Source organism: Triturus cristatus, chromosome 7 (assembly GCF_964204655.1).
Source record: "Triturus cristatus chromosome 7, aTriCri1.1, whole genome shotgun sequence".
In the NCBI taxonomy this organism is placed as follows: domain Eukaryota; kingdom Metazoa; phylum Chordata; class Amphibia; order Caudata; family Salamandridae; genus Triturus; species Triturus cristatus.
In genome coordinates, this window is record NC_140590.1 from 624,319,955 (window position 1) to 624,345,846 (window position 25,892).

At 45.7% G+C, this 25,892-nt stretch overlaps 1 protein-coding gene across 4 annotated transcripts in view; it reads left to right on the forward strand.

The window, feature by feature from the left end:
* Positions 1 to 25,892, forward strand: part of RHOT1 (ras homolog family member T1) — a 429,863-nt gene that overhangs the window by 172,127 nt on the left and 231,844 nt on the right. For all 4 annotated transcript variants that reach the window (XM_085617215.1, XM_085617212.1, XM_085617214.1 and 1 more), the window contains exons 8-9: positions 13,206 to 13,307; positions 15,221 to 15,319. In XM_085617215.1, coding sequence (XP_085473341.1) covers positions 13,206 to 13,307; positions 15,221 to 15,319 — 201 coding nt within the window. The remainder of the gene's footprint in view (positions 1 to 13,205; positions 13,308 to 15,220; positions 15,320 to 25,892) is intronic.

Here is a 25,892-nt window from a genome sequence, read left to right on the forward strand (position 1 = left end):
ATTCAGTGGACACAGCTGCCAGAGGCATGAACACCAGCATATTGCCACGTATGCATGCATGACTGCGTGTGTCTGAATTTAAACTAGAGGTACAACGAACTTCACCAAATTTACCACTTGACAAGGAACATGTGTTTGGTCCCAGGGTGGACCAATCATTAGGAGAAAAAAAAGAATAATAATGAGGTAGCCAAATACATGGGGGTTTTACAAACCTCCACTATTTGTGGCTCCTTTTGGCACCCCATATATAAGCAAGGCATCTTCTGATGCCTCTACACATTGTCCTATAGACAACAAATACAAGCTTCCCCTTCTAGAAGATACTACAGGGGAACATACAGAGGGAAAAATTCTAAAGGACGCGATAGAGGTGCCTCCACATGCACCGCACCTTCCACCTCAAAACAATGACTCCCTTCTCATTCCCCCTACCATTTAACACCTGTCGGGGGCAGACTACAATTTATTTTCGAAACTAGGAAAACCATAACATCAGATCAGTGGGTATTGGACATTATCGAACATGGTTATTGTCTGGAACTCATCGCAACATCTCCAAACATTCCAACTCGCAGAGACAATCTTTCTCTAGAGCATTAACCTATCCTAAAACAGGAAGTGGAACCTCTCTTGCTGAATGAGTCATGGAAACCAGTCCCTCTTCAGTATCAAAACACTGGAGTATACTCCTTATACTTTCTTATTCCAAAAAAGGACGTAACATTAAGGCACATATTAGACCTCAGGCCTTTAAATCATTACATACTATCAGAACACTTCCACAAGGTGGTGACTCTTCAGGATGTGATTCCATTGCTTCAATAAGGCAACTTTATGTCAGCACTAGACTTAACGGACACTTACTTCCATATTCCCATTCATCCAATGTTTTGTTATAGCAGGAAAACATTAACAATTCAAAGTGCTTTCATTTGGAGTTACAGCTGCCCCTCGTGTGTTCACCAGGTGCCTAGCAGTGGTAGCAGCACATCTGCTCATAAAAGCCAATACGCTTCTCTTGTGTCAAATACACACTCAGACTTCTCTCAATCTTCTGCATCAACTGGGATTCACAATAAACATAAACAAACCACATCTTAAACCATTACAGGTTCAATCATACTTAGGGGCCCTACTCAACACACAGTTCGGTTTAGACTACCTAATCTTACCAGAATTAAAAATATTCAAACAGTGTTGCACAAATTCCAACCCAGTCAAAGCATAACAGTCAAAACAGTTATGCAACTCTTGGGCATGATCGCATCCTGCATTGCGAGAGTACCACATGCTCGGCTGCTCATGCGTCTGCTGCAAGAATGTCTAACAAGCCAGTGGTCGCAATCACAGGGTCACTTACAGGATCTAGTTATGTGAGACAGCAGCACTCATCGCTCTTTGCAGTGGTGGAACACATAAAGTTTGTCAAAGGGGTGGCCTTTTCTCAACCCCGTTCCCCCAGATCATTCTCACAGTGGATGCATCCCTTACGGGATGGGGTGCTCACCTATATCATCTAACTGTCCAGTGTCTTTTGGAACCCAAACACCAGGGTCTCCATATAATTTAACTTAATTACAAGCATTTTTACCTCCCCTCGCATTCAAAGTTTGCTTGGTCCGCACAGACAGCATGACAGCCATGTTCTATTTACAAAACTGGGGGGAGAGGGGATGGGAGACACTCTCTCAGATGATTTGGCTTTGGACAATATGTCACAATATTCACCTACTAGTGGAACACTTTCCTGGAAAGGACAACAAGATTGCTGAGCTATTCAGCATGAATGGAAACTCCACCCTCAACTCTTTCTCCCATACTTTTACAAATGGGTTTTCCACAGATAGACCTCTTTGCAACTGCAGAAAACTTCACCTCCAGGTTACCACACCCTCAGACCATGGGCAATGCTCTATGGATGAACTGGTCAGGGATATTTGCCTGCGCTTTTACACCTCTCCCTCTTCTTCCATTTGTGGTTCGGACACTCAATCAATCAATCAGGGATTTTTTAAGCGCGCTACTCACCCGTGAGGGTCTCAAGGCGCAGAGATGAGTAAGCAGATCCGTTTCAGCCGAAGAGCCTGGTCCTGAGGGTCTTCTTGAAGGTGTTCAGGGAGGGGGTGCGTGTGATTTCTGTTGGTAGCTCGTTCCAGGTTTTGGCTGCAATGTAGGAGAACGATCTTCTGCCTGCTCTAGCTCTGTGGATGTGGGTTTCAGCGAGTGCAAGGTTGGCAGATCGGACGTTCCTTTGGGTATGTGGAACTTTATTCTGTTGTTGAGGTATTTGGGTCCCCTGTTGTGAAGGCATTTGTAGGCGTGGGTGAGGATTTTTAAGGTGACTCTCTTCTCCACGGGGAGCCAGTGGAGTCTCCGCAGGTGTTGGCTGATGTGTTCGTTCTGTGGGATGCCGAGGACGAGTCTGGCCGCAGTGTTCTGTATCGTCTGGAGTTTGCAGAGTAGGGATTTGTTGATGCCAGCGTAGAGAGCGTTACCATAGTCGAGTTTGTTGGTGATGAGTGCCTGGGTGACTGTCTTCTTTGACTCAGGTGAGATCCACTTGAAGGTCTTCCGAAGGATGCGGAGGGTGTTGAAGCAGCTGGAGGTGACGGCGTTGACCTGTCGGGTCATGGCGAGTGATGAATAGAGTATGATGCCGAGGTTTTTGGCATGGTCTGAGGGGGTAGGCGAGCTTCCGAGGGCAGTGGGCCAACAGGTGTTGTCCCATGCTGATGGAGTGGTTCAGAGGACGAAGACTTCAGTCTTTTCGGCGTTGAGTTTTAGGCAGCTGTTGGTCATGCAGACTGCGACGTCTTGCATTGCTCTCTGGAAGTTGAGTTTTGCGGTGGCAGGGTCCCTGGTGAGGGAGAGGATGAGCTGGAGGTCGGCGTAGGAAACGATGTTGAGGCCGTGAAGTCTGACGATGGCTGCGAGGGAGGCCATGTAGATGTTGAAGAGGGTCAGGCTCAGTGATGACCCCTGTGTGACTCCGCAGGTGATTTCAGTAGGGACGGAGAGGTAGGTGGTAGTTTGACTCTTAGGCTTCTTCCAGTGAGGAATGATCGGCTCCAGTTCAGGGCAGTTTCTTGTATGCCGGCGTAGTGTAGTCTGTCGGTTAGTGTGTGGTGAGAGATGATGTTGAATGCTGCGGATAGGTCGAGGAGGATGAGGGCTGCGGAGTGGCCTTGATCCAGGAGGGCGCAGATGTCGTCTGTGGCAGCGAGTAGGGCGGTCTCGGTGCTGTGGTTGCTTCGGAATCCAGATTGGGATGGGTCAAGGAGGGCGTTCTCTTCGATGAAACGTGTCAGTTCCCTGTTGACTGCTTTCTCTGCCACCTTGGCTTAAAAAGGGAGCAGAGAGATGGGCCGGTAGTTCTTGAGGGGTCGGCCGTGGGCTTCTTGAGCAGGTGTCTGACCTCTGCGCTCTGCCAGTCGTCAGGGAAGGTGCCTGTTGTGAACTTGGTCTTTATGGTCCGTTGTAACTCCTGTGCGATGGCATCTGTGACCCTGTGGTAGATGTGCCCCCGAGTGGATGCCTTGCATGGTCGTCGCGGTGTCCTCTGTTGTGATTGGTGTGCTGGCCTGCTGGCGTCTCTTGGGGGCGACTGTGGTGTCTTGTCGGTGGTCGGGAAAGTTGTCGTAGAGTGTCTTGATCTTGAGGTGGAAGAAGGTTCCAAGCTATCGCAGAGGGCTTGTGATGGGGTGATGTCTGTGGCTTCGCTGCGTGGGTTGGTGAAATCCCGAATGACACTGAAGAGTTCCTTGGAGTTGGTGGCGTTGGCGAGAATTTTGTTGTGGAGGAAGTTCCTTTTGGTTGTTCTGATTTGGTTGTGGTAGTCTGTGTTGGCGTGCTTGTAGGAGTAGTTGTCGGTGGTTTTGGTGTTCCTCCAGTTCTTCTCCAAATGTCTGCAGGTTTCCTGGATGCTGTTTGCCGGGGTTGCGTAGCGGGGCGAGCTTGTCCGCGCAGCCGGAGATCCAGGTGTGGAGTCCTGTGGCTGCTATGTTTGCGTCGGGAGTCCAAGTGGGCGTGTCTAGGGTGAAGGTGGAGTTCAGTTGCTCGTCGGTGACCTTCCTCCAGTTCCTTTGTGTTTTTTTTGGTGCCTTGGGTTTGCCGACGGTGAAATGGATGTAGTGGTGGTCGGTCCAAAGTGGTTGCGTTGTATGGCTGAAATGAACGCTGCTACCTGCCGCGAAGATGGGGTCATGGGCGTGTCCTGCTCGGTGTGTGGGTGCGGTGACGAGTTGGTTGAGTCCTATGCTGGCGAGGTTGTCCCGGAGGATGGTGGAGTTGGGGTCGCTAGGGTTGTCCAGGTGGAAGTTCAGGTCTCCGATGAGTATGTAGTTCATTGATGTGATGGCGTAGGCTGCGACGAAGTCTGTGATGGTGGTGGTGAAGGGTGTCCGGGGGCCGGGCGGCCTGTAGACGAGGGTTCCACGGAATGTGGTGTTCGGGCTGCTCTGGATCTGACAGTGAAGGTGTTCGGCGGAGGGGAAGGTTTAGCTCGAGGTGGTGAGGCGGAGGGTGCTCTTGTGTGCGATGGCAAGGCCCCCTCCAGGGCGGTTGGGGCAGTCCTTTCTCTGGATCTTGTATCCATCCGGGATGGTGTTGTTGATGTCAGGGTCGGAGGCGGCGTTGGTCCATGTCTGGGTGAGGAAGGCGATGTCGGGAGAGAGAGAGTCGATTAGGTCCCAGATTTCAATGGCGTGTTTGTGTACGGAGCTCACGTTGAGGAGGATGCATCTTAGGGCGTAGTCGATGCCGGTGTCTGCAGTGCCGGAGGTCGGGGTGACGGCAGGTGAACTGGCCGTGGGTCGTGGTTGGCGAGGACTGTTGGAAGTCTCTGTGCCTTCCGGTGTTGAGTGCGAGGAGGGCGTCATAGTCATAGTGGTGGAAGCTCGTGGATCTAGGGTTTCTGGCGCTGGTCGCGGTCTGGTTGCGGACGGGCGCAGATGGGCTTGCCATCCGCTGCGTGACCGCGCAGCGGCTGCCATTAAGTAGGGGAGGGGGACGGGACTGGGGGTAGGGAGGCGGGAGCGGGGGCTGTGTCGGGGGGAGGGGGCAGCAGCGGCAGGAAAAGGCTGAAATTAAATTAGAAAGTTAAAAATGACCCAACATAGAATTAAATCATGAACAGGAGGAGCCAAGTGAAAAATGTATTAAATACAGTAATCAGGAGATGAAAGTGAGCAGGGGGCAAGGGGGACACCAGGGGGGCTGGAACTCGATCACCTATGGGTTGCGACGAGCTGCTGGCACGAACACTTTAAGACGGAAGGGCTCTGTGCTGAGTCAATGCGGCGCTGAGAGCGGAGCTGCTGGGGGGAGTGCTGGCCTGGACCGTACGAAACTCAGGCAAACATCTCTCACCCTTGTCCTGGTAGCACCCACTTGATCTCACTAGCCATTGTACACCACGCTATTGGAACTATCAGCAGTTCCCCGTGAGAAGCTTCCTCTCCACCCACATCTCACTAAGAACCATGGAGAAATTCGGCACCCAAAGGAACTCAACCTTGTGGTTTGGCTCCTGAAGTCCTAGAATTTGGTTATTTAAATCTCCCATCACTATGTATGACCATTCTTAAAGAAGCTCGTAGACCAACAACTAGAGCGTGATATGCAAAAAAAATGGCAACGTTTTTTTTTCTGATATCATAACAAAAGCATTGATCCACTTGGCACAACTGTACAAAACATTGTCTGTTTCCTTCTTCATTTACAGATCTCTGGCCTTTCTTATACAGCCATACGTCTACATTTAGCTGCAATTTGTGCATACTTGCAAAATAGGCAGCAACTATCTTCTTTCACAGTGCCAGTTATTAAGACGTTCATGGAAGGCCTTAAAAGAGTAATTCCACCTAGAGTTCCACCTGCACCTACATGAAATCTCAATATTGTACTTACTAGACTTATGGATCCACCTTTTGATCCATTGCACAAATGCTTCCTACAATTCTGATCCTTGAAGGTTGCATTTCTAGTGGCCATTACCTCACTAAGGCGTAATCACTATTAATGATTACTTCTAGGCACTTTATAGATGGTCCTGGAAGGTAGGGGGTCTGGGAGATACAACAGCATAATTTCCCCCCACCCCTTGGTCGTGGAGGAGACACGAGCCATACTCACCCAAGCCATTTTTGATGGGTGAGATGCACCAAATTTCACCATCAGATGTGGGCTGGGCTGGGCATGACCGACTCACTAGGCAGAGTGATTTTGTGGTCAGTGGTCAGGGGATGTGCAAGCTTTACTCACGGATATGCCGTTTGATGGCTTTTTCCTCTTCAGTAAAAAGGCAGACTTAACGTTGGAGCGCTTTAAGGGACAGCAAGGCTACGACCAGAACTTTGGGCTTTTCCATGGCCGATCTGTGGCTCCCCACCAACCCCAGTCTGCCTTTTGCCCATCTATATCTACGGTAGGGGCAACCAATTGCATTCTTTCCTGCCCAGCATCAGGGGAATCTCTCCGACATGGTCCAGATCGCGAAGGAAACTGCAAAAGACCTGCAGTGGTGGCTGATGAACCGCAATTGTGTCAGCGGCAGACCCCTCTCTCTTTCTCACCTGACTAGTGATAGATGCTTCATTCATGGGCTGGGGCGGCCATCTGGGAGAGGGGGGGATTAGAGGACTCGGGTGTTGGGCAGAGTCCCAGCTCCATACAACCTGCTTAAGCTGCTAGTGATCCTACTGGCATTAAAAGGCTTTCTCAATTTGATTAAGGGAAGGCTAGTTGATGTGTTCACGGACAACATCCCTGCCATGTGGTACTGCAACAAACAGGGCAGGGTTGTGTACCCTGTGTCAAGAGGCCCGGCGGTCCTAGGATGCTTGTTTCCAGTCCAGGGAAGACCTGGCTTGGCAGTTTAGGCTGGACTGTTCCCCTGAGGAACAGGGTCAAGACTGATTTGCGTATGGCTGGGTCTGAACTGGGGTGGCGAAGCGTGCTAAAGAACGATGATGGATTCAGCCCAGATCTATTAGTGACTGGGGGTGAGTTTTTGAAAAAACTAATTGTGTTTGGCCTGCATCTTTGGACATGGTTTGAATGTCAGGGCACTTCCCTGGTGGTTCAACATCTGACAGTCTCTCTGAACGCCAGAGCAGAATAACTCAGCCGTCGATGCCTAGCTGATCACGAAAGGCATCTCCATCTGGAGGTGGTTAAAGTTCTCTTCCAAGGCTGGAGAGAACTTTGGTTAGATCTGTTCGACACTGCTGAGAATCCGCAATATCCGCTGTTCTGCGTACTGGAGTTTCCAAGGCGGCTCCCGCTTGTAGGCGCTTTTCGTCTTGTGTGGAGCTCAGACCTCCTGTACACCTGTCTATCGATTTCACTCTCTCCCAGAACTCTCAAGAAGATCAGGAACGACAGGGCCCAAGTCATTCTTGTGGCTCTGGATTTGGCACAGAGAGTTTGTATCCCGCCCTTCTGAACATGAAAATCAGTCCTCTGATCAGGCTGCTCCTTTGTGAAGATGTTCTGTCTCAGCAGCAGAGGCAGGGTCTTGCACCTGAAACTGCGCACCCTCCGCCTTCATGCGTGGAGACTGAGTGACAGCAGTTGACCGCTTTCGACCTTACTTCCGTAGTCAGTGATTTTTTGGGGGCAGCCAGGCATTCCTCCACCAGGATAGTATACGCCTGAGATTGGAACAAATTTGTGACATGGTGTGCATCCAAGAACATTTATCCTCTCTCCACCAATATGCCAAGTATTATGGTTTGTTCTTTCTCTGGAACAGGAGGGCAGTGCAGTGGACACTGTTAAGGCTTGCTTGTCAGCCATATCGGTTTTCTTGTGATTGACGTACCAACCTTCTTTTTTCAAGTCGCGTGTTGTGATTCGTTTCCTAAAGGTACTCCAACACCTGTTTCTTCCTAGACCATTCATTATGCCCCAATGGGACCTCAACCTGGTCTTAACTTTCTCATGTACGCGCCAATGTTACTATGTTTATTGCCTATAAAAACAACTCTTCTGGTAGCCATAACATTGGTCAAGAGGTCATTGATTTGTGAGCACTCTCCCTACATAACATTCTATCCAGACAAACTGATTCTGAGAACCCCTGCATCCTTCCTTCCGAAGGTGGTGAAACCTTTCCATGTAGGCTAAAATATCACCTTGCCAACTTTCTTTGCTCCACCTCACCCTTCTATACAAGAGGAAAAACTTCACCCTTCTGGACTCAAAATTCTAAGGTAAGGAATCTGCTGCTCAACCAGACATGGCGTTACCGAGGGTAAGTAATTTGTTCTTATTGTCATCTGTTTTGTGGAGTTTCAATCAATCATTCAATGAATGAATGAACAAATGATGGAATTTATAGAGCGCTGGAATCGCCCCCAAAGGGGTGTATCTGCGCTAAACGTGTGGGTATGCAAGGCCTGAGATCCGTTACTGAAGAGTTAATGTTTCAGGAGTTTCCTGAAGCAGAGGAGATCTGGGGACTTACGCAGTTGTACGGGAAGTGAATTCCAGTACCATGGGGCGAGGTATGAGAGAGCTTTGTGTAGCGCTTATCAATCCGGGGTGTATCAATGCGCTACATGAGATGGGGCTATTTGAAAAGCCAGGTCTTGAGGCCGCTCCTGAATTCTGTGAGGGAGGTGGAGGTTCAGAGGTGGATGGGGAGGTCGTTCCAGGCATTGGCAGCGAGGTAGGAGAAGGCCCGTCCTCCAGCTCCGATGCAATGGATGCAGGCGACGGTGGTGAGAGCCAGACCGCTGGTGGGCTCTTGGAAGGTCAGGCGGTTGTTCAGGTATTCTGGTCCCATATTGTGGAGGGCCTTGTAGGCGTGGGTGAGCAGTTTGAAGTGGCATCTTTTCTTGACTGGGACCCAGTGCCGGCTGCGGCGGTGGGGGGAGGTTATGTGGGATCATCTGGGAAGGTCCAGCATGACTTTTGCTGCTGTATTCTGGATAGATTGGAGACGCTTGAGGAGGAGGGTGGTGGTTCCGGCTTAGATGGCGTTCCCTTAGTCAAGACGACTGGTGATGAGGGCTTGTGTGACTGTTCTTCTGGTGTCTGTTGTGATCCAACTAAAGACCGTCTGAGGGTGTGGAAGCAGGTGGAGGTGACCGAGTTGAGCTGTTGACTCATGGAGAGCTCTCTTTCGATGATGATCCTGAGATTGCAGGTGTGAGTGGTGGGGTTGGGTGGTGATCCAAGGGCAGAGGACCACCAGGTGTTGTCCCACGATGAGGGGTTCTCCTGAAGAGATCTTTGGTTTTGTCGGAGTTGAGTTTGAGGCAGTTGGTTCTCATCCAGTGGGCGATGTCAGTCATGGCGTTCTGGAAGTTTGCTCTAGTGATGTCTGTGTCTTTGGTGAGGGAGAGAATGAGCTGGGGTCATCTGCATAGGAGATAATGTTGAGACCGTGGCTGCGAGAGATGGGTGCCAGCGGTGTCAAGTGGACTTTGAACAGTGTGAGGCTAAGTGAGGAGCCCTGGGGAACACCACAGATGATGCTCTTGGGGGCGAAGCTGAACGGCGGGAGGTGGATTCTCTGAGTGCGCCTTGTGAGGAAAGAGGATAGTAGCTTGATGGTGTTGCTGTAGATGCTGATGTGGTGAAGTCTTTGGATGAGGAGGTGATGGGAGACTGTGTCGAAGGCCGCTGAGAGGTTGCGGAGGATCAGGGTTGCTTACTCGCCGCTGTCAAGGATGGCTCTGATGTCATCCATGGCAGCTATGAGGGCGGTTACAGTGCTGTGGTTTAAGCAGTTGGTTGGATTCCAGGTAGTGTGGAGTTGGCGGTTTCCCCAGAACCTTGGCCGGGAAGGGTAGGAGCGAGATGGGGCAGTAGTTCTTGAGATCGGATGGGTCCGCTGTGGGTTTCTTCAGAAGTGGTTTGACTTCGTTGTGCTTCCAGGATTCCGAGAAGGTGGCGAATCTGAACCCTAGGTTGGTGAAGCTGGTGAGTGGAGCTCCGGTTTCCTTGTTTCCAAGAGTTAAGGTGTGCTGTGTGCAGTGGTAGGTTGGGGCTCCGTAATGGATGGAGGACATGAGAGGTTGTGGTTTCGGTGCAGAGAGCTGTCCAGAGGGTGGAGGGTGGATAGTTGAGTGGGGAGGTCCAGCTGCGGCAGTTGGGGTTTGAAGTACTCGTAGATGTTGGCAGTCTTGGTGTGGAAGAAGTTGGCGAGTGCGTTGCAGAGGTACTGGGAGGGCTGGATGGTGTTTTCGAAGGTATCTGGGGAGGTGAATTCTCCGACGATGTGGAATAGATCTTTGGTGCGGTTGGTGGACTGGAGGCGGGTGGCAAATGCGGTTTTCATTGCTACTCTGATGGCGTGATGGTACGATTTGATATCCGTCCTGAATGTTGTGCGGTTACCTGTTCTTAGCTGGTTTGCCAGCGTCTCTCCAGAGGTTTGCATTTGCGTTTTTCTGCTTTGAGTTAAAGGTGTAGCAGCCGGCATGCTTGATGAGAGCGATGGAGTTGGCGTTATGGGTGATTAATTCCAATAGGTGGGCGGCGGCTTGATTGACGTTGTCTTGTGTGGAGGGTGGTGTTGAGGTTGGAATTTCCAGCTTCCTTGAGCACTCTTTTCCTCCTAAGCCCCCTCAATTGTTTTTGTTTCACACAGGATTCAATTTGTAGAAACCAATGAATCACTTACCATGTATTTATTGTGTTGTGGGAAGTAATTTACTTATTCTGTCTTTTCTCCTGCACATTACTAAATTCAGTACTGTGCTTAGTTAACCTGTATTTTACCTAGAGATTAATACGTTTGGCCCTTGTCAAGAGCTTGCTGTCCCTTGGCTTTTTATAGAATCGGGTGAATATGGGTGTAATCCAAAAGTGAGGGAATCTAGGCGTAATCAAGAACAGAGTGTGATAAGGATCCCGCCCTTTGTGTGCTTGGACTGTTTCGAGAGTTTGGCGAGACTGAACTTTATCTAAATCTGGATCAGTAGGCCTCAGACTTATCAAGGGATGTACTCTGTTTCCAAAACTGAATGAGTCTGAATGTTATCTAGGCGTATCAAGGCTGTACCAAAAGCTGAGCACCCCGAGTATTCCTTCAGAGGCTTTGTATTATTTGCTGAAAGTTGTCACTAAACAGTCTAGGGATTGTTTTCTGTCCACCGTCCCCACCCCACAAACTGTTCCATCACTAGTGTATAGGACAGGTTCTGTGTTTTTTTCAACCCATCTCTAGAATTCATCTGCTTCCTCTCATCCTGCATTTAGTGCTGGTTTGCATGACTGTCAGTGTGTTTTATGCTGTCCTCTGGAAGAAAGTTTTACCTTAGGTGGGCACCTTGGTGTGTAGGTAATTAATAAACACCAGCACAGTCAGTTAACCCGCTTGGATGTTAATCCGGTTTTAATCCATCTGCTGTTGGGCCTGAACTCTTCTCTGAATCTTAATACTCTTTCAGTCAAGCTAGCCTTACTTCTTTAGTAGGTTTACTGCAATAGGATCTCGGATGCCTGGGTGATGTCTTAAAGGGGCCTTGGATTTTTTGTCTAATTATCATAACCATTTCCTCTTTCATCTTACACCCTGCGTTTCATGATAACTCCGGTCTTCAGATTTTGCAGTCTAATAGATTGATTGATAGCCAGAAGCATATAGAGTGCTCCCTGTTCTCTTTCAATGCTCTGCACTGGGTAATTTCTGCTCTTACTTTGCTTGCTGTGCCCTTTTTATCTGGCAGAGGTGGCTCTTAATACCCACTCTTTGGCTGGAGATTCAGCCAGAGGTACGATCACTTCCAAGGCTCTGCTGGGTGACAGCGTCAGAGTATTCCGCCCACAGAGAATGTATCTTACCGTCAAGTTCCCAAAAGGTGATGGGAGGCTGCTTACAATACATCAAGCTACTGGCAATAGGGTAACAATCCAACCCATCACTCGTTGGCTCACCATGCCACTTGAGTTTGCACTCAGCCATATGCTTATCAGTCTTGACACTGTTCCTCTTGGGAACAGTCCAGCCCTAACGGCCAAGCCAGATCGTCCCTGAAACTGAACACAAGCAACCCTGGTTTCGCCTTAGCTATGGACTCATCAGTGTGATACAACTTGGTTCCAGTGACACAGTGAGCATAGGATGCACATCTAGGAACCCATGGCACTTAGGGTGGTACATGAAACACAAAAAAACACACAAGATGATGGACGGAATGTTGCACATTGGCAAAACATTCACCCCCTGTCACAGATCTGGGTTTAATCCATCGTTATTTTGCTCACCACGCCACCCCAGTTCAGACATGCCCATATGCAAAGCAGTCTTGACCCTGTGCCTCATGGGAACAGTCCAGCCCGAACTGCCAAGCCATGTCTTCCCTGGACCGGAATCAAGCATCCTAGGACCGGTTTCGGGGTTTCACCCCTCTTCAGTCAGGATAGCTTGACTCCAGTGGCGTAGTAAGCACGAAACACACCAAAGGTGATCGGAGGCTGCTTGCAATAAGTTTAACCACTGGAAATAGTTCAGCTTAGCACTCCAACCCATCGTTCTTTTGCTCACCGTGCCACCTCAGTTTGGACCCAGCCATATGCAAATCAGCCTTGATCCTGTTCATCCGGGAAGCAGTCCAGCCAGAACTGCCCAGCCAGGTCCTCCCTGAACTGTAACGCAAGTAATCCAGGACCGGTTTCACCTTAGCACCATTATATTTGAGCAGATAAGTACACAGTTCGATACGTTTTTCGAATGCATTTGGGGTAGGAAAAAGTATGTTTAATATAGACCACAATGCTCCTATTGTCCTTTCTGGCCTGACACCCTTGAGTAATTCTGGTGTGTGTTCTCGCCTTTCTTTTACATATGGGGGCTGTCGGCTTATAATAAACAAAAAGTTGTTTTTTCTATCAGGTTTGCACCTTTGAATTCCATAGTGTATATACTTCAAGCGTTCTGATATTAATCCAGTCAGAGATCATTAAATGCCTTCAGATGGTCACAGTGACTATCTATCCCAGATTATTTTAGGCCACCCTCAGTTCACATCCCCAGCCGTATCCCATGGATTGAAGTGATATATTGGAAGTTTCTCAGATACATTTACATTTTGCTTTACAGTTTTGCAAATATGTTTTAATTTTGTAAAGATTAATGCACAATATACTGTTTGGGCTGCACATCTGGTTCATCAATCTAGAAACATTGCTAGCTCAAGTGTATCAGCATTTATAATAATAAAGGAAATTCTATTACCATTTTTTGTCAGTGTTCAGCCAAAAATCTGAAGAACATATCGGAGTTATTCTATTATGCTCAGAAAGCTGTGCTACATCCCACTGGTCCGCTTTACTGTCCAGAGGAAAAAGAGGTAGGTGGTGGTCAAATCTATATTTGTCATTTTTTTCACAGAGATTTCTCAGAAAAATTTATTCACCTATTTGGCAGCATTTCACAAAATTCAGTTTCCCACATTCAATTGTGATTCTTTTTTTGTACAACATGCTGCCAGATCAGAAGTTATTTGCATTCTAATTAAATAATTGCTTGAAATCCTTGTTTGAAGGAAATTACCTGAAATATAGAGGCATTAACAATGTGCAGCATTTTGAATAAATAGAATGTCTGGGTTGGTTTCCAAAAGGAGTGGTAATTTGAATCCCTCCCGTAGCGTAGACTAAGTTGCAAAATCTTGTCTGTGAGAGATTGCGGCTGGATGTAAGGCAATGGATAAACTGTCTGCTACTCTGAGATGGAAGGTTGATCTTGTGATGTAGTTTACCATTGATAGCTGCATGTAGCGTTGGGCCGTCCCACAATCCATGGTAAACCTGTCTGTGACTATTGATTTGCCTTTTGTGAAGAGCTTAGTAACACTAATGTGTCTCATAATTATTCCGTATTTAAGTTCCAATGCAGATTGTTCAATGAAACTGGAGCGAGAAGACCATCATCCTCATTTTCTTTTTGTATGCAAACTAGAGATGAGTGACAGTTTAAAAAAAACATTTTTAATGATCAAACATAAGATCGCAATGACAGCAAATATCATATTGCACATTATGACGCAGTACAACAATGGCCTAATACCACTAGCTTTGAGACACTCATCGTGCCCCGGTCTTACTGGCATACTAGCTTTATTTAGCCACATAATACACATATTTATAAGACGGCTCAACGGGATTAACTCGGGCGAGTGCACTCTGCAATAGGTGCAAATAAAATCTCTCTGTATTAATTCCACTTTCCACACATTTTGGTCCATTTATTTGGGCAGCCTCTGCTTTCGTAAACCACCCTTTACATACACTAGTCCATGTCTGCCTTCCACTTTTTCAGAGTCGAAGTGGACGTAGGCCTCCACATCCTAGCTATATTGCTTTTGCCCACCATAAAGCCCAGTGTCACCCAGAGGCGATCTTTGCTACTCAGGTCTGTTTCCTTCCTAATATTTGATAGGCGGCAATTTGCTGCCGATTTTATCATGCTCCTCCCCCCCTCCCCTGTACACATTCATAATACAGCGGAGAGCGGGTCATTTGATGCCAATCTTGTGCAGGTGCCTGATGAAAATGAGATGTGAGACTGTGTCAAATGCTGCAGAGAGTTCCAGGAGAATGATAGATGCCATGTCTCCTCTGTCATGGATCATGTTCATGTTGTCTGGTCTGTTTACTTCCTAATATTTGATAGGCAGCACTTTGCTGTCGATTTTGTCAGCCTCCCCCCAGTACACATTCATTATACAGCAGAGAGCGGGTCATTTGATGCCAATCTTGTACAGGCACCTGATGAAAATGAGATGTGAGACTGTGTCAAATGCTGCAGAGCGTTCCAGGAGAATGATAGATGCCATGTCTCCTCTTTCTAGGATCATGTACATGTTGTCTTTGACGGCGTTGAGTGCTGTTTCTGTATTGTGGTTGGGCCTGAATTCGGACTGCATTGCATGGAGGAGCTGGACGTTGCTGAGGTGATCAGGGAGGTGTTGGTTAATTAGTTTCTCTAAGACATTTGGCGGGTATGGTAGGAGGCAGATGGCTTTGGAGTGTTAAAGCGTGACTGGGTCAGCGGATAGATTCTTGATCAGGGGCATGACAGTGGCATGTTTTCCAGGTGTCCGAGAAGGAGTTGATGGAGACGTTGAGGATGGGTGTTTGTGCTTCTCTGATCAGTAGGAGTACTTTAGTGAAGGTGTCCTTTGGTGAAAGCGTGACTGCCAGTCTCTGAACTTCTTGTAGTAACTCATCCATCATTGTGTTTTTCCTTGGGTTTTCACAGATGAAGCCTGCGTGTGTTAAAGCACTGACTCGAATTTTCAAGGTGTCAGACCAGGATAATGATGGGATTCTTAATGATGCAGAACTCAACTTCTTCCAGGTAGGCTATCCTGCCAGGCTGTTAACATTTGTAGACTTAACCTGCTAATTTAAAATACATCATGACACAGTTTAATTCTTTTTTTCATATTACCTAAAAAGAAAATAAATCAATGACAAATGTAGGCATATTTCTAATCATTTAAAAATCTTGTGGATACTCATGATGTGCATTAAGAATGTATGTATGTATATATGTACTGACTATATATAACTTCTAGTCAGTATTCAGCACTTGAAAGGCATGTGCCTGTATACAGAGGTATCATACTTGGGATACAGCATGCTAATGCATTTTAGCTATCAAGCAACATCTTTTAGTTGATTAAGAAGTGCTAAGATATTACTCTGCGCATATGTGTATATATCTATAGATATAGATAGATATGCGTACGCAAATACATTCATGGTAAAATTTGAACTAGAGAACATTCTAGAAGCACCAACATGACAAGAACATTTGATAATTTACTGTCGCTTTATAGACTATATCTTTTTGATATTGAAAGGCACCATTGAAAGTTTGGAAGAAAACATACAGAATCTGAATACAATAAACCCCAGAATAAAATTCACTAAATCTGTTAGTAATATCCATCTTTCATTTTGGGATGTTTGGATAGAACTATCTGAGTCAAGTTTAACCACAAGTGTATTCAAGAAACTAACACATGGGAATAATGTTGTCATGCCACAGTTTCCATGCCAGAAGATTGGTTCAGAATTTACCATACTCTCAATTCTTAGGAATAAGTAGAATATCCTCCGATGTAGAAATCTGAAAAAAAATCACTGGAAACATACAAAGGTATCTTGAGAGAGGGTACCGTAAAAACAAATTAAATAGAACTTAAATAAAAGTCATAAGCACAGAACGCAAGAAGTTACTACAAAAAACAAGGAGCCAAAACAGACCGACCAGTCTTTGTATGTAGGTTCCTAACAAAGTTTTTGGCCATCAAGAAAATAATCAACCATATATGGGAACTACTATAAAATGAAATAGACTTTCATGTAGTGTTTTATCGAAAACCTCTGCACTCGTTTGAAGAGCTCTTGTCATCCACAAAATCCACTAATCGGCGACAAACTGCAGGGACCAAAAAATGCTTTAACTACATTTATTGCAATAATGTGGTCACAGGGAACACCATCACACATCCAAGGACTGAAGAGGTAATATATTTAAACCGCTTGGCTGACTGCAATACCAACAACTTTATAAACTGCATCAAATGTCCATGTGGTCCGATGTATATTGGTAAAACTGAATGGAAAGTCCAAATTCAAATAACAGAACACAGAAGCATGATCCGAAATAGAAACATCAATTCAAATCTAGCATTACATTGGACAGAACACAGACATTCGATAGCCCAGCTTCGTTTTCAGATAGTACAGCATGTACCCAGCTCAACCGAAAGGAACAATTCACAAATACTATTGCAAAGAGGAATATTCTGGATCAAACAATTGTGAGACAATTAAACCAAAATCAATGTCCCGAGCAATGCTCGTATATTTATGCCAAAAATAAATCCACGTAGTGGTCTTCTCCAGTGTTCTTCTTGATACTTTATTGTGCCAAATCTTATCAGATGAGTGTTTCACTTCTCATTTTCTCAACAACAGATAGCCACAAAGCCAACACGTGTTTCGTCTTATATGGGCATTCACCGAAGACTTCCTCACGACTATAATAAACAGATACAAAGGCCACATTATACCTCTGTTAGGCGAAGTATACAATAATCACTATCACCCCAGATAGTGAGTTCAAGAAAATGAAATGGAAAATGGGGCCACCTCAAGGTGAAACGCACTAGTAATGTCCGTATCATTCCATACACACAATTTTAATATGAAGTGATAAAAGAAGTAATATCATAATAGCAATGAACCAAGAAAGTCAAAAACCACAACCAAAGTGCAAAACTATTCAGAAAGTGGAGAAAAGAAAGAAAAGGGGAACCAGACAGTATATTAGAGCACAAATACATCTGTGCAAAGCTATATTGAGTTGGTGTGTCACAATCGATTGACTCACCGCGGTCACATATCTCCAAAAGGATTCAAGTTGAAATATTCTTTATCTGACACACTAAAAAACCATCGTCGCAGTAAAGTAATATCTTGCAATGAAGTGTAATCTTATACAGTATTCAATAATCACTAATAACTTAAGAATGTCCACCCGTAAGACGCCACTATGAAATAAAGGACTCACCATGTGATTTTCAGATCATAAGCAACGACAATGGATTTTCAAAGAAGTGTTCTTATCAAACAATAGTAGTTCGTCCCAACTAGATTCCCAATAGAGGGGATTTTATCAATATAAAAGTACTAATAATAAAAGCGCAGACGTGTTAATTTCAGACAAACATTTCTTTTAAGAAAGTCTAAACTAGAGAGAGCACAAAACACATTTACTAGTTTTTGCAACTACAAATGCCATGCATAGATTGCCAGAAGTGTGGCTTTTACATTTAGTATGTAGCTGAAAACTCTAAAGGTGTGTCACTTCACCAGACTCCACTGTTTAATAAGGATTGTCCTAAACTTGCGAAACTTTAAGAATGAAATGTGGTTAACAGCAGTTGAAAAGCTTTCAGTAATACTGAAATTGTGATCCTCTTACCGGTGGGCTTCTGCATGTTGGAATACAAAATTGAATGACTTTCTTTTTTTTAATCAACGCAGAATTGTTTAGCATGAGAAAGTAATCATGATACAGGTACACATGATGCAGAGTAATGCAGATATAATGAAATGTAATGGAGAAAAGGTTCACAAGACTTTTTTTTTTATAGTATATTTATGTGTGGACACTTCAGCTTGTGGATCTCTTCATATGGTGGGTTCTTAAAGAGTTGATTTGGAAGCAGCCAAATGTCCAACAAAAACTGGATTAATTACCTGGTGATAGGAGATAGGTTAGTTGTGGATAAAAGAACGTACACATGGTGCAAGGGTTCACCCAACAGAATTGCAGCTATCAAACATTTTCACACAACATGTGTTGTTTGTAAGGCTTTCTCCTGGCGGTAAGCATGAAAATGATTTTTTGTAAGTGCAAGAGACATGCAGAAGCAAGAGGCTAGCTTGAACAGCTTCTTTTTCAATAAAATATCAACCAAAATCTTTTCGTAGTGATGTGGTACGGTGGTGAGGGTAAGAACCAATGTGTGTTTTTTCTTTCCAGGAGAAGAGTGCATGGTTAGCCTGAGTATGCAAGAGTGTGTGTATACTGGACACATGTAGTAAGAGAGCCAGACAAAGAGGAGTTGTGAGGCTGCTGTAGCAATTTTAACAACAGAAACCCATTTCAGTGCATATCCTATCACATGCTGTGCATATCATTATTCTGAATACGTGAAACCTGTTCTTTATGTCAAACAGCATACTGGACATGCCATGTAGCAGACCTTCTTTTGAGATGCACGACTGCCAAAATATCATTCTAAATTGAACAAGCATTTAGGAAATCAAATTATTATTTTTGGGTGACTGCACATTTCAAGGAACAATCCCAGCCTTTGTCAGTGTGACCCCTTTAAATTATGAATTAACCTGAGTGCAATACACTGGTAGTTGGAGCACAGAGCAGGCAAGCTTAATGTGGGGCAAAGTTGAAAGTATTTATGCAGTCCCAAAACAGTAATAAAAGTCAAAATGCAAACAATAAAAAAATCCAAACCAATAAATATAGAATTGAATGTAATATACATATGGCAAAAATCCAATACGGGGTACCATAGATAGGAAGTTTTAAGTAGGACTAGTGTGAATAAGCACAATGCGCAGATGATAGTCTATGGTCACGATAGACTGCGACCTAGTCACAATTTGAAGCCAACTATCATGGAGCATGTGTCTAAAATGCTAACTAGGTTTGTCTCAATCAAAGATTTAATCGTATGACTTGGTCCTTTAAGCCACAGTCTACCATGGGAGAAGACCTCTACAAAAACCCCACAACCTCAGGGGCTACACTTCAAGACACACAGTGTGGTAGGCAGAGGCTGAGAGCGCAGGCCAGTCGCTACTGGTCAGTTGGGTATTTCCAGAAAAAATGCCTCTTGCAGCTTGTCTCCCTTTAGCCACACAGAAGGTCAGCCTTCTGAACCTTTGAGTCAACTTCTTTGTACTGGGTACAAGAGGGAAACCTCTCAGGTCAGAGACAGCAGGTCCAGTCCTAGTAAGATCTTCAGAAGGTCCAGTAAGTGTTCTGAAGTGGGTGCCTGGAGGTGCCATATTTTTTCCTTGCACTAGGTAGTGTGTGAAAATGACTCCTGGGCATGCACTAACGAATAGGATAAAAGATCTTGCGCCAACCCTACACACTTTGAGTATTTTCTAGATGGTGAAAGTCTTTGACCACACTAAACTTGGGCTGGGCGTAAATGGGTAATGTTCTACAGAAAATCCTAGTATCCTCCAACATCCAACACTGAAATCCAGTTTAAAGCAGCCACTGTACCCCCAATAAACCCAGAGTCTTGTAGTTCAAAGCAGAGGCCTTCAGCAACCAGGCAATGGATCCACACGAATTGCCTTGGGATCCTCTTCTCTCCCTTTTCAAGAGTGCCAGAGTGTTATATGTGAACCCAGCAAACCTGTTAGGCAGGATTTTACATTCAAGAACGAATTGACACTGAAGTATCAAAAAGGATGCCCCCAAACCCCACCCTGTATATTCCCTTAGTTTATAAGAGTCCTCTCTGCCCATATAAGTAAAACTATTGTTTGCTGCTCTGAGCCATTTCACATCTGTTCACACCTACTCAAGACTAATTACTGATTGCAAGAAGCTAGAGAGCCAATGCAAATTAACCTCCAGGAACTTCAGGCAGGGAAAAGGTAACTTTCTGAAAGTTATTTTCCTTCATATTTATTAAAAATGTGACTTGAGCATTGAATTGGATTTTTAATAAATATAAATAGTTGTTTAATTATTTTTCTAGCTGGTCCCATTCCGGGAATACAATATCAGCATATTAATCTGTTCTCTGGTTTTCTACATAGGACAACTAGGCCGGCAAAAGTGAAAATAGCTTTTGGGTGCTAGTCAATGTAAGGAAATGTTAGCATTACATTTCTACATGTTCTACTTGTAAATACCATGCATCCTACCTTCTGGGCAACATGACCTACAAGGGACAACATATTAATATAATATTTAAAAGGGAGGTTTTTATCCTGTTAAAAGTGTTTATCTTGACAGATCTAATTGTATATATTTAATATACCAATTTTTATTGATTTTGCAGTTGATGATAACAAACAGTACAGTTCAAGCGACAAAGTGTATTTTGAGGAATAAGCAAACTTTGCAGGACACCTTTCTGATCTCTCCAGTCTGTAATATTCCCACCATTTGCCCCAGCTTTCCTTGTGCTTTTTGGGGCAGCTGCATACTACATTCTACTTCTATAGGCTACTCCAGTTTTGTGCACCAGTCCATTGTGCCACGCCATGCAGTCAGTAAGGGGGAATCAGCAAAGTTCCAAGCACGACAATCTCCCTTTTGGGATGCCTAGTCCCACCATGCACCTTTCCCTCCCCACATCTCCCTAGTCCTCCAGGAGAGCTAGAAGTGCAGTTTGAGGTGAGAGGTCAATTGGAGGTTAGGGGTCACAAGTGTTAATTAAATGGCCGCCCAATACTAGATTACAGAGCTTTTCCAGACTACATGGAAACGAAGTATGTGTATATGTAGCAAGGGCAATCCTGTATATCTTGTAGACCAGGATAAGCACTTATAGAACAGTTATCTCGTGGGTCTCTTTCTGAACTCAAGAGCCCTGTGTTGTCTGCACTATGATCACTCATTTCACACTTAGTTGCATATGAATTGGTTCAGTGTATCTTTTATGGAAACAAAGATTATCCTGTGCTTCTTTTCCAAATTAATTTTATTTTAGGGTGAATCTAAACTTTAATTAGATTTTGAATCCCTCTAAGGTAGACACAAGGTTTCCACTTCTGAATGAGTCCCACAGGACAACTGGCATAATGATATGTACACGGAAAATATCAGCTCTCTCTTCGGAACATCAGAAGCATGCAGGGAAGGAACGCTTTTATTCCCGCTATAGCCGTAGCGGTGTCAAATAAGTAATCTGCAAGTATTTCAGTTGGATACGCCGGAGTCCCGAGTATTATGCCGGAGTTCCGAGTAATACGCCAACTCCTGTGGCCAACCCATGATTCCACTTTAGCATTAAATGGGGCAAATACATCTGGAGAATTCATGATGAGAGGAGGCGATCCAGCATATTTATGCTCCTTGCTGAAGCAGAGCTGTCTCAAAGATGCCCTATAGATTTCCAACTGGCAATTCTCGGTGGCTCCTGAACACACTTCCCAATGCAAGCTTCCCACTCCGTTACCTGTTGCTGTTTCTGTTTTTCCTTGACTTTTAGAGAGGACTTTGCAATTGTTCATATGTAGGCCCTCAATGCTGCCCACAAAACTGCAAGAGACTCCATCGACCCCTCTTTGAGGTACAGATATACCATCAGCTCCTTTGATAAGAATTGGGTAGCGTTCCTATCAACAAGGCACCATGCGTTTAGCTGCCAGATCGGATGGCAGCCCACCCTTTGGGCCCCCTAATGAACAATGACTGTAGAGTGGCCCGAGATCCCTGGGGCATTGTAAATGTTCCCGTTGTGAAGAGCAGATCCTTGGCGGGTAAGAAAAGATCAATGCGTGACCTCATTTTATTGACCACGAAAATGTGGGTTTATTCCGATGCGGTCAGTTTCCAGATGCGCCAAACATCACAGATTCCAAAGCTAGAAGCCCTTGTAGCTAACCTTGATTCTGCCTCCCTGGAGGTCCCTCTGGCCCTCAAGAAGTCCAGGTGGGAGAGACATCACTGATGCCATACGAGAGCCGAAGCACCAGGTACCTAACCATCTCCAGCCTAGACCCCAGTGTGGAGGCACATTTTGGCGGGGGAGGGGGGGTTCCAGCCTTCTGCAGGAGTCTCTGCACTTGTTATGACCTTGGGGTCAGGCCTGGGCACAGGCCGGTCCAACATCCCCCTGGCTCAGTGGGTCCTGGGATGGGGGGATTGCATCTGATGGGCTGTTACGTTGCCCATTCCCAAGCCACATCTGGTATATCAAGGAAAAAGCTCTTGGATGTATTTATCAACCTGAGCCTGGCAGTAAACATGAGCATGTACTAGAATTTAATCGCCTGCCATTTCTGTTTGACAGCATCAAAGGATTTCATTGTGTAAGGAAATGCCTCTTTTTGCATGATCACCTCCAAGCTTTGGACTGACCTTGCCGGTTTTTCCGCTCAGAGTGCACTGAGGCCTTCTAACCAGAACTTAGTGCCTGGGCTCTGACCCATAAAAGTTTTTATTTAATTGGCTAATACCCAAATGGCATCGGCTACCTGGGGTACCCAAGGCCTGTAAGTTAAAGGGTCTTTCCTGGACTGCAGCACATTTTGTGCCATCACAAGTGTGACAAAGTAAAAGCACCTACCACTGTAGCTTCGAAGAGCAGTTTTAAACTGCTATCTCGACTATACCTTTTAAAGTAATGGCAAAGCCCAAACTTTCCTTTTAATATATGTCACCCCTTAGGTAGGCCTCTCAAATTGTAAAATAGGGAGCTGTACATTAAAAGGTAGTTCATGGGTTTTTGTGTGTTTTAACAGTAAAAGCCCCAAATTGTCATTTTTTCTGTAGAAAGGCTAGTAGTCCCATTTGCAGTTACAGGCAATGACAACTCAGCTGTGCTAACTTCTGAATAGAGTTGGTACTTCAAGGTATCAAAAGAATCATTGCATTAGACCCAACTTGATGCCCAAGCCTATTTTATTGTGACTTTTGAGTAAAAGGCAATTTTAGAAAGTTGCCACTCTGGTGCCCAACTTTTCTAGTAGCCAGTTACTCTTTCTGGCTTGGAGAGACATGTAAACGTCTCTCAGAAAAGGAAACAATTGAGTTGGAAGAAGTGTTACCTCTCCTTGATAGAAAGCCAAACAGGGTGTGAGCCCAAAAGACGAGCTTCAAAGGGGAAGCCACCTTGGAAGGGTAAATGGTGGACACACATGAGAGGGTCTGACCTTTTGTTCTGGTAGACCAGTAGGCGTCTGGGACAGAGAGGGCCAATCCAGTTTTCCCCGTGAGCGTGTAGCCCTTAGATAGCCACACCTCTAGGGTGGGTTGTCAAGCTTCACACAATGAGAAAAGTGTTCTGCCATCTTGGAAGTGAGCAGAATGTTGCATTCCGGTATAGCTAGATGCCACAATGTGCAGGAAGCCTTCATCAGGCTAGAGAGGACCTGGTAGCCCATTGACTAGTAGTTATCTCATCCTTGAGGGCAAGTTGTGGGTATAAAAGTGACACCCCTGGTACTGAGACCTTAGATCACATCTGCTCTGAAGAGAGGACTGAAGAATGACTATCCTGCTGTTCCCTAGATCTGGCAAGAGAGGCTGCACCAAACACTGGACTGCACCTGTTGATCCTTGGACTAGCAAAGAGAGGACTGTGCCTGTGGTGCCCTGTTCAAGGAAAGTCGTCCAGAGCCCTAGACAGAAGAGGTGAACCCCAAGAGTTAGTTGACTGACTTCCTGTTTCAGCTCCGGTGCCACAAAAGCTGAAGAAACCTGCCATGGCAAGTTAGTAGCGATAATCAATTTATTGCCACTGGCTGCTGAAAGTACAGCCTGGGAGAAAGAGTCCTGACATTCAAGAGTTGCACCTGAGTCTGCTGGACCTGGGAGAGTCGTCATCACAGTCCAGTTTATTTGTTGGAGCCAGACACTATCCTCAGTTAAAGGGAACCACTGGTTTTGCGATTACTGGAGCCCATTAGACCATTGGCAACTGGGTTTTGGCAGTACTTCACTCTGACTTCGAGGGACATCGACCCCTGTGGCCAGAGTCTCCACACCTTATTAGTGGACGAGAGGTGGCCCCAGAAAGACCCCCATTAACCTGACCAGCATTTTCAGCATCCTGTATCCCTTGCATCAGGACCACTCCATGAATCTGTGGCAGGGTGCCCAAAGAGCCTGGAACTGGACTGAAGACTGTGTTGACTGAAAGGTAACTGTCCTGCTAAGATTTACTTACCTCTGCGACTTACCGGAGTAACTGAACACTACTTTACAAAAGTTTTAAAAGTAACTGCAAACTGCGTTATTTGCCAATGCTTGTTTGCGATTGGAGTGAAAAGCAGTGATTTACAATTTGCTTAATAATTTATATCTTTGGAACCCTCTGGTGGATTGTGTTGGTTTTGGTGTCTAAAAATTCATAAAAAAATAAGATACATTTTTAGAAACTGGTGTTGAATTTCCTTTGCGTTGTGGTTCAATTGTTTTGGTACTTCTAAATGCTTTGCACTTGTTCCTTTTTGTTCAAGCCTGACTGCACGAAGCCACAGCAACCCAGGGTTGAACTAAGGGTTACAAACAAGCCTGGCAGCACCCAAAATGGGTTAGGGAGCCTACTACACAGTGAGGTCGCCCAAGCAAACCATATAGTAAACGGCTTTCCTACTGAGTTGCTGCGGCCCCTGACACGCATAGTCTGAGAACATCAGGATCTTAGAGGACTGGTACAGCAGTTCTTCTCTGTCTCTGGCCACCCTAAGGATCAAATCCCTGTCTCTATGGTTCAACAGTTTAGCAAGCATGGGCGGGGGAAGGCACCTGGACGAGCATTGGCACCAGTGATGTGTGTGCCCTTGCCATAATTAAGCAAGGTGAGAGGTTCTTCACAGGAGGGAATCCATTATTTAAGGACTTTCTCTGGGGATTTGCCCTTCAATTCCTCAGGCAATCCTGTAAGGTGCAGGTTACTTCTCCGCTTGTGATACTTGGCGTCTTCCAGTTTTTCCAGGGCACAAGGTGCGGCAGTAAGGCGTGCCATTTCAGTCATGAGTTCATCAACGGTGTCCTCTAACTCAGACATTCACCCTTCATGTCCCAAAACCCTGTCCACCGCATTGCACAGGTCTTGCTGCCAGAGGGAAACATCCACTCCAACCTCACTGATCTAGGCCTGAAACGCTGGGTAAGATGATTACATAGCTTAAAGGATAGTGTTGGTATTTGCAGGGTCTTTGTGCCGCTGAGCTGTTCCCTCGCTCCCGGCATTCTTAGTCATCTCTAGCATTGATGCAATGCACTTAACTTTTTTAGTTTGTGCCTGATGTAGAGGTGGTCTGTCTCATACCATGGCCATACAGTGACTGGTCCCCAAAACTTCACTATCCAGTAACGTGTCCATGGCAGGCATCCCCCTGGCTGTAGTAGCGCAGATAGCTGTTGTTCCTGCAGGGGCCTTGGCAGGTAGCTGATCCAGTAGTCAGTCACCTCAAAGTGCACTAGAGTGGAGCTCTGGCCTGCTTACCCAGGGGCTGCAGCGAGTCCCGGGCACTACATCAGATATGTGCTCTCTGGAGAAAAGCAGTCCCACGGCAAGGGCAGTGTGCAGAGGTCCTATTTTCCGCCCAGGCTTCACATCTTGGCGAAGGAGAGCACACCAACAATAGCATTCTTTAGCAGCATGGGTCTCCCAACACTGTCCAGA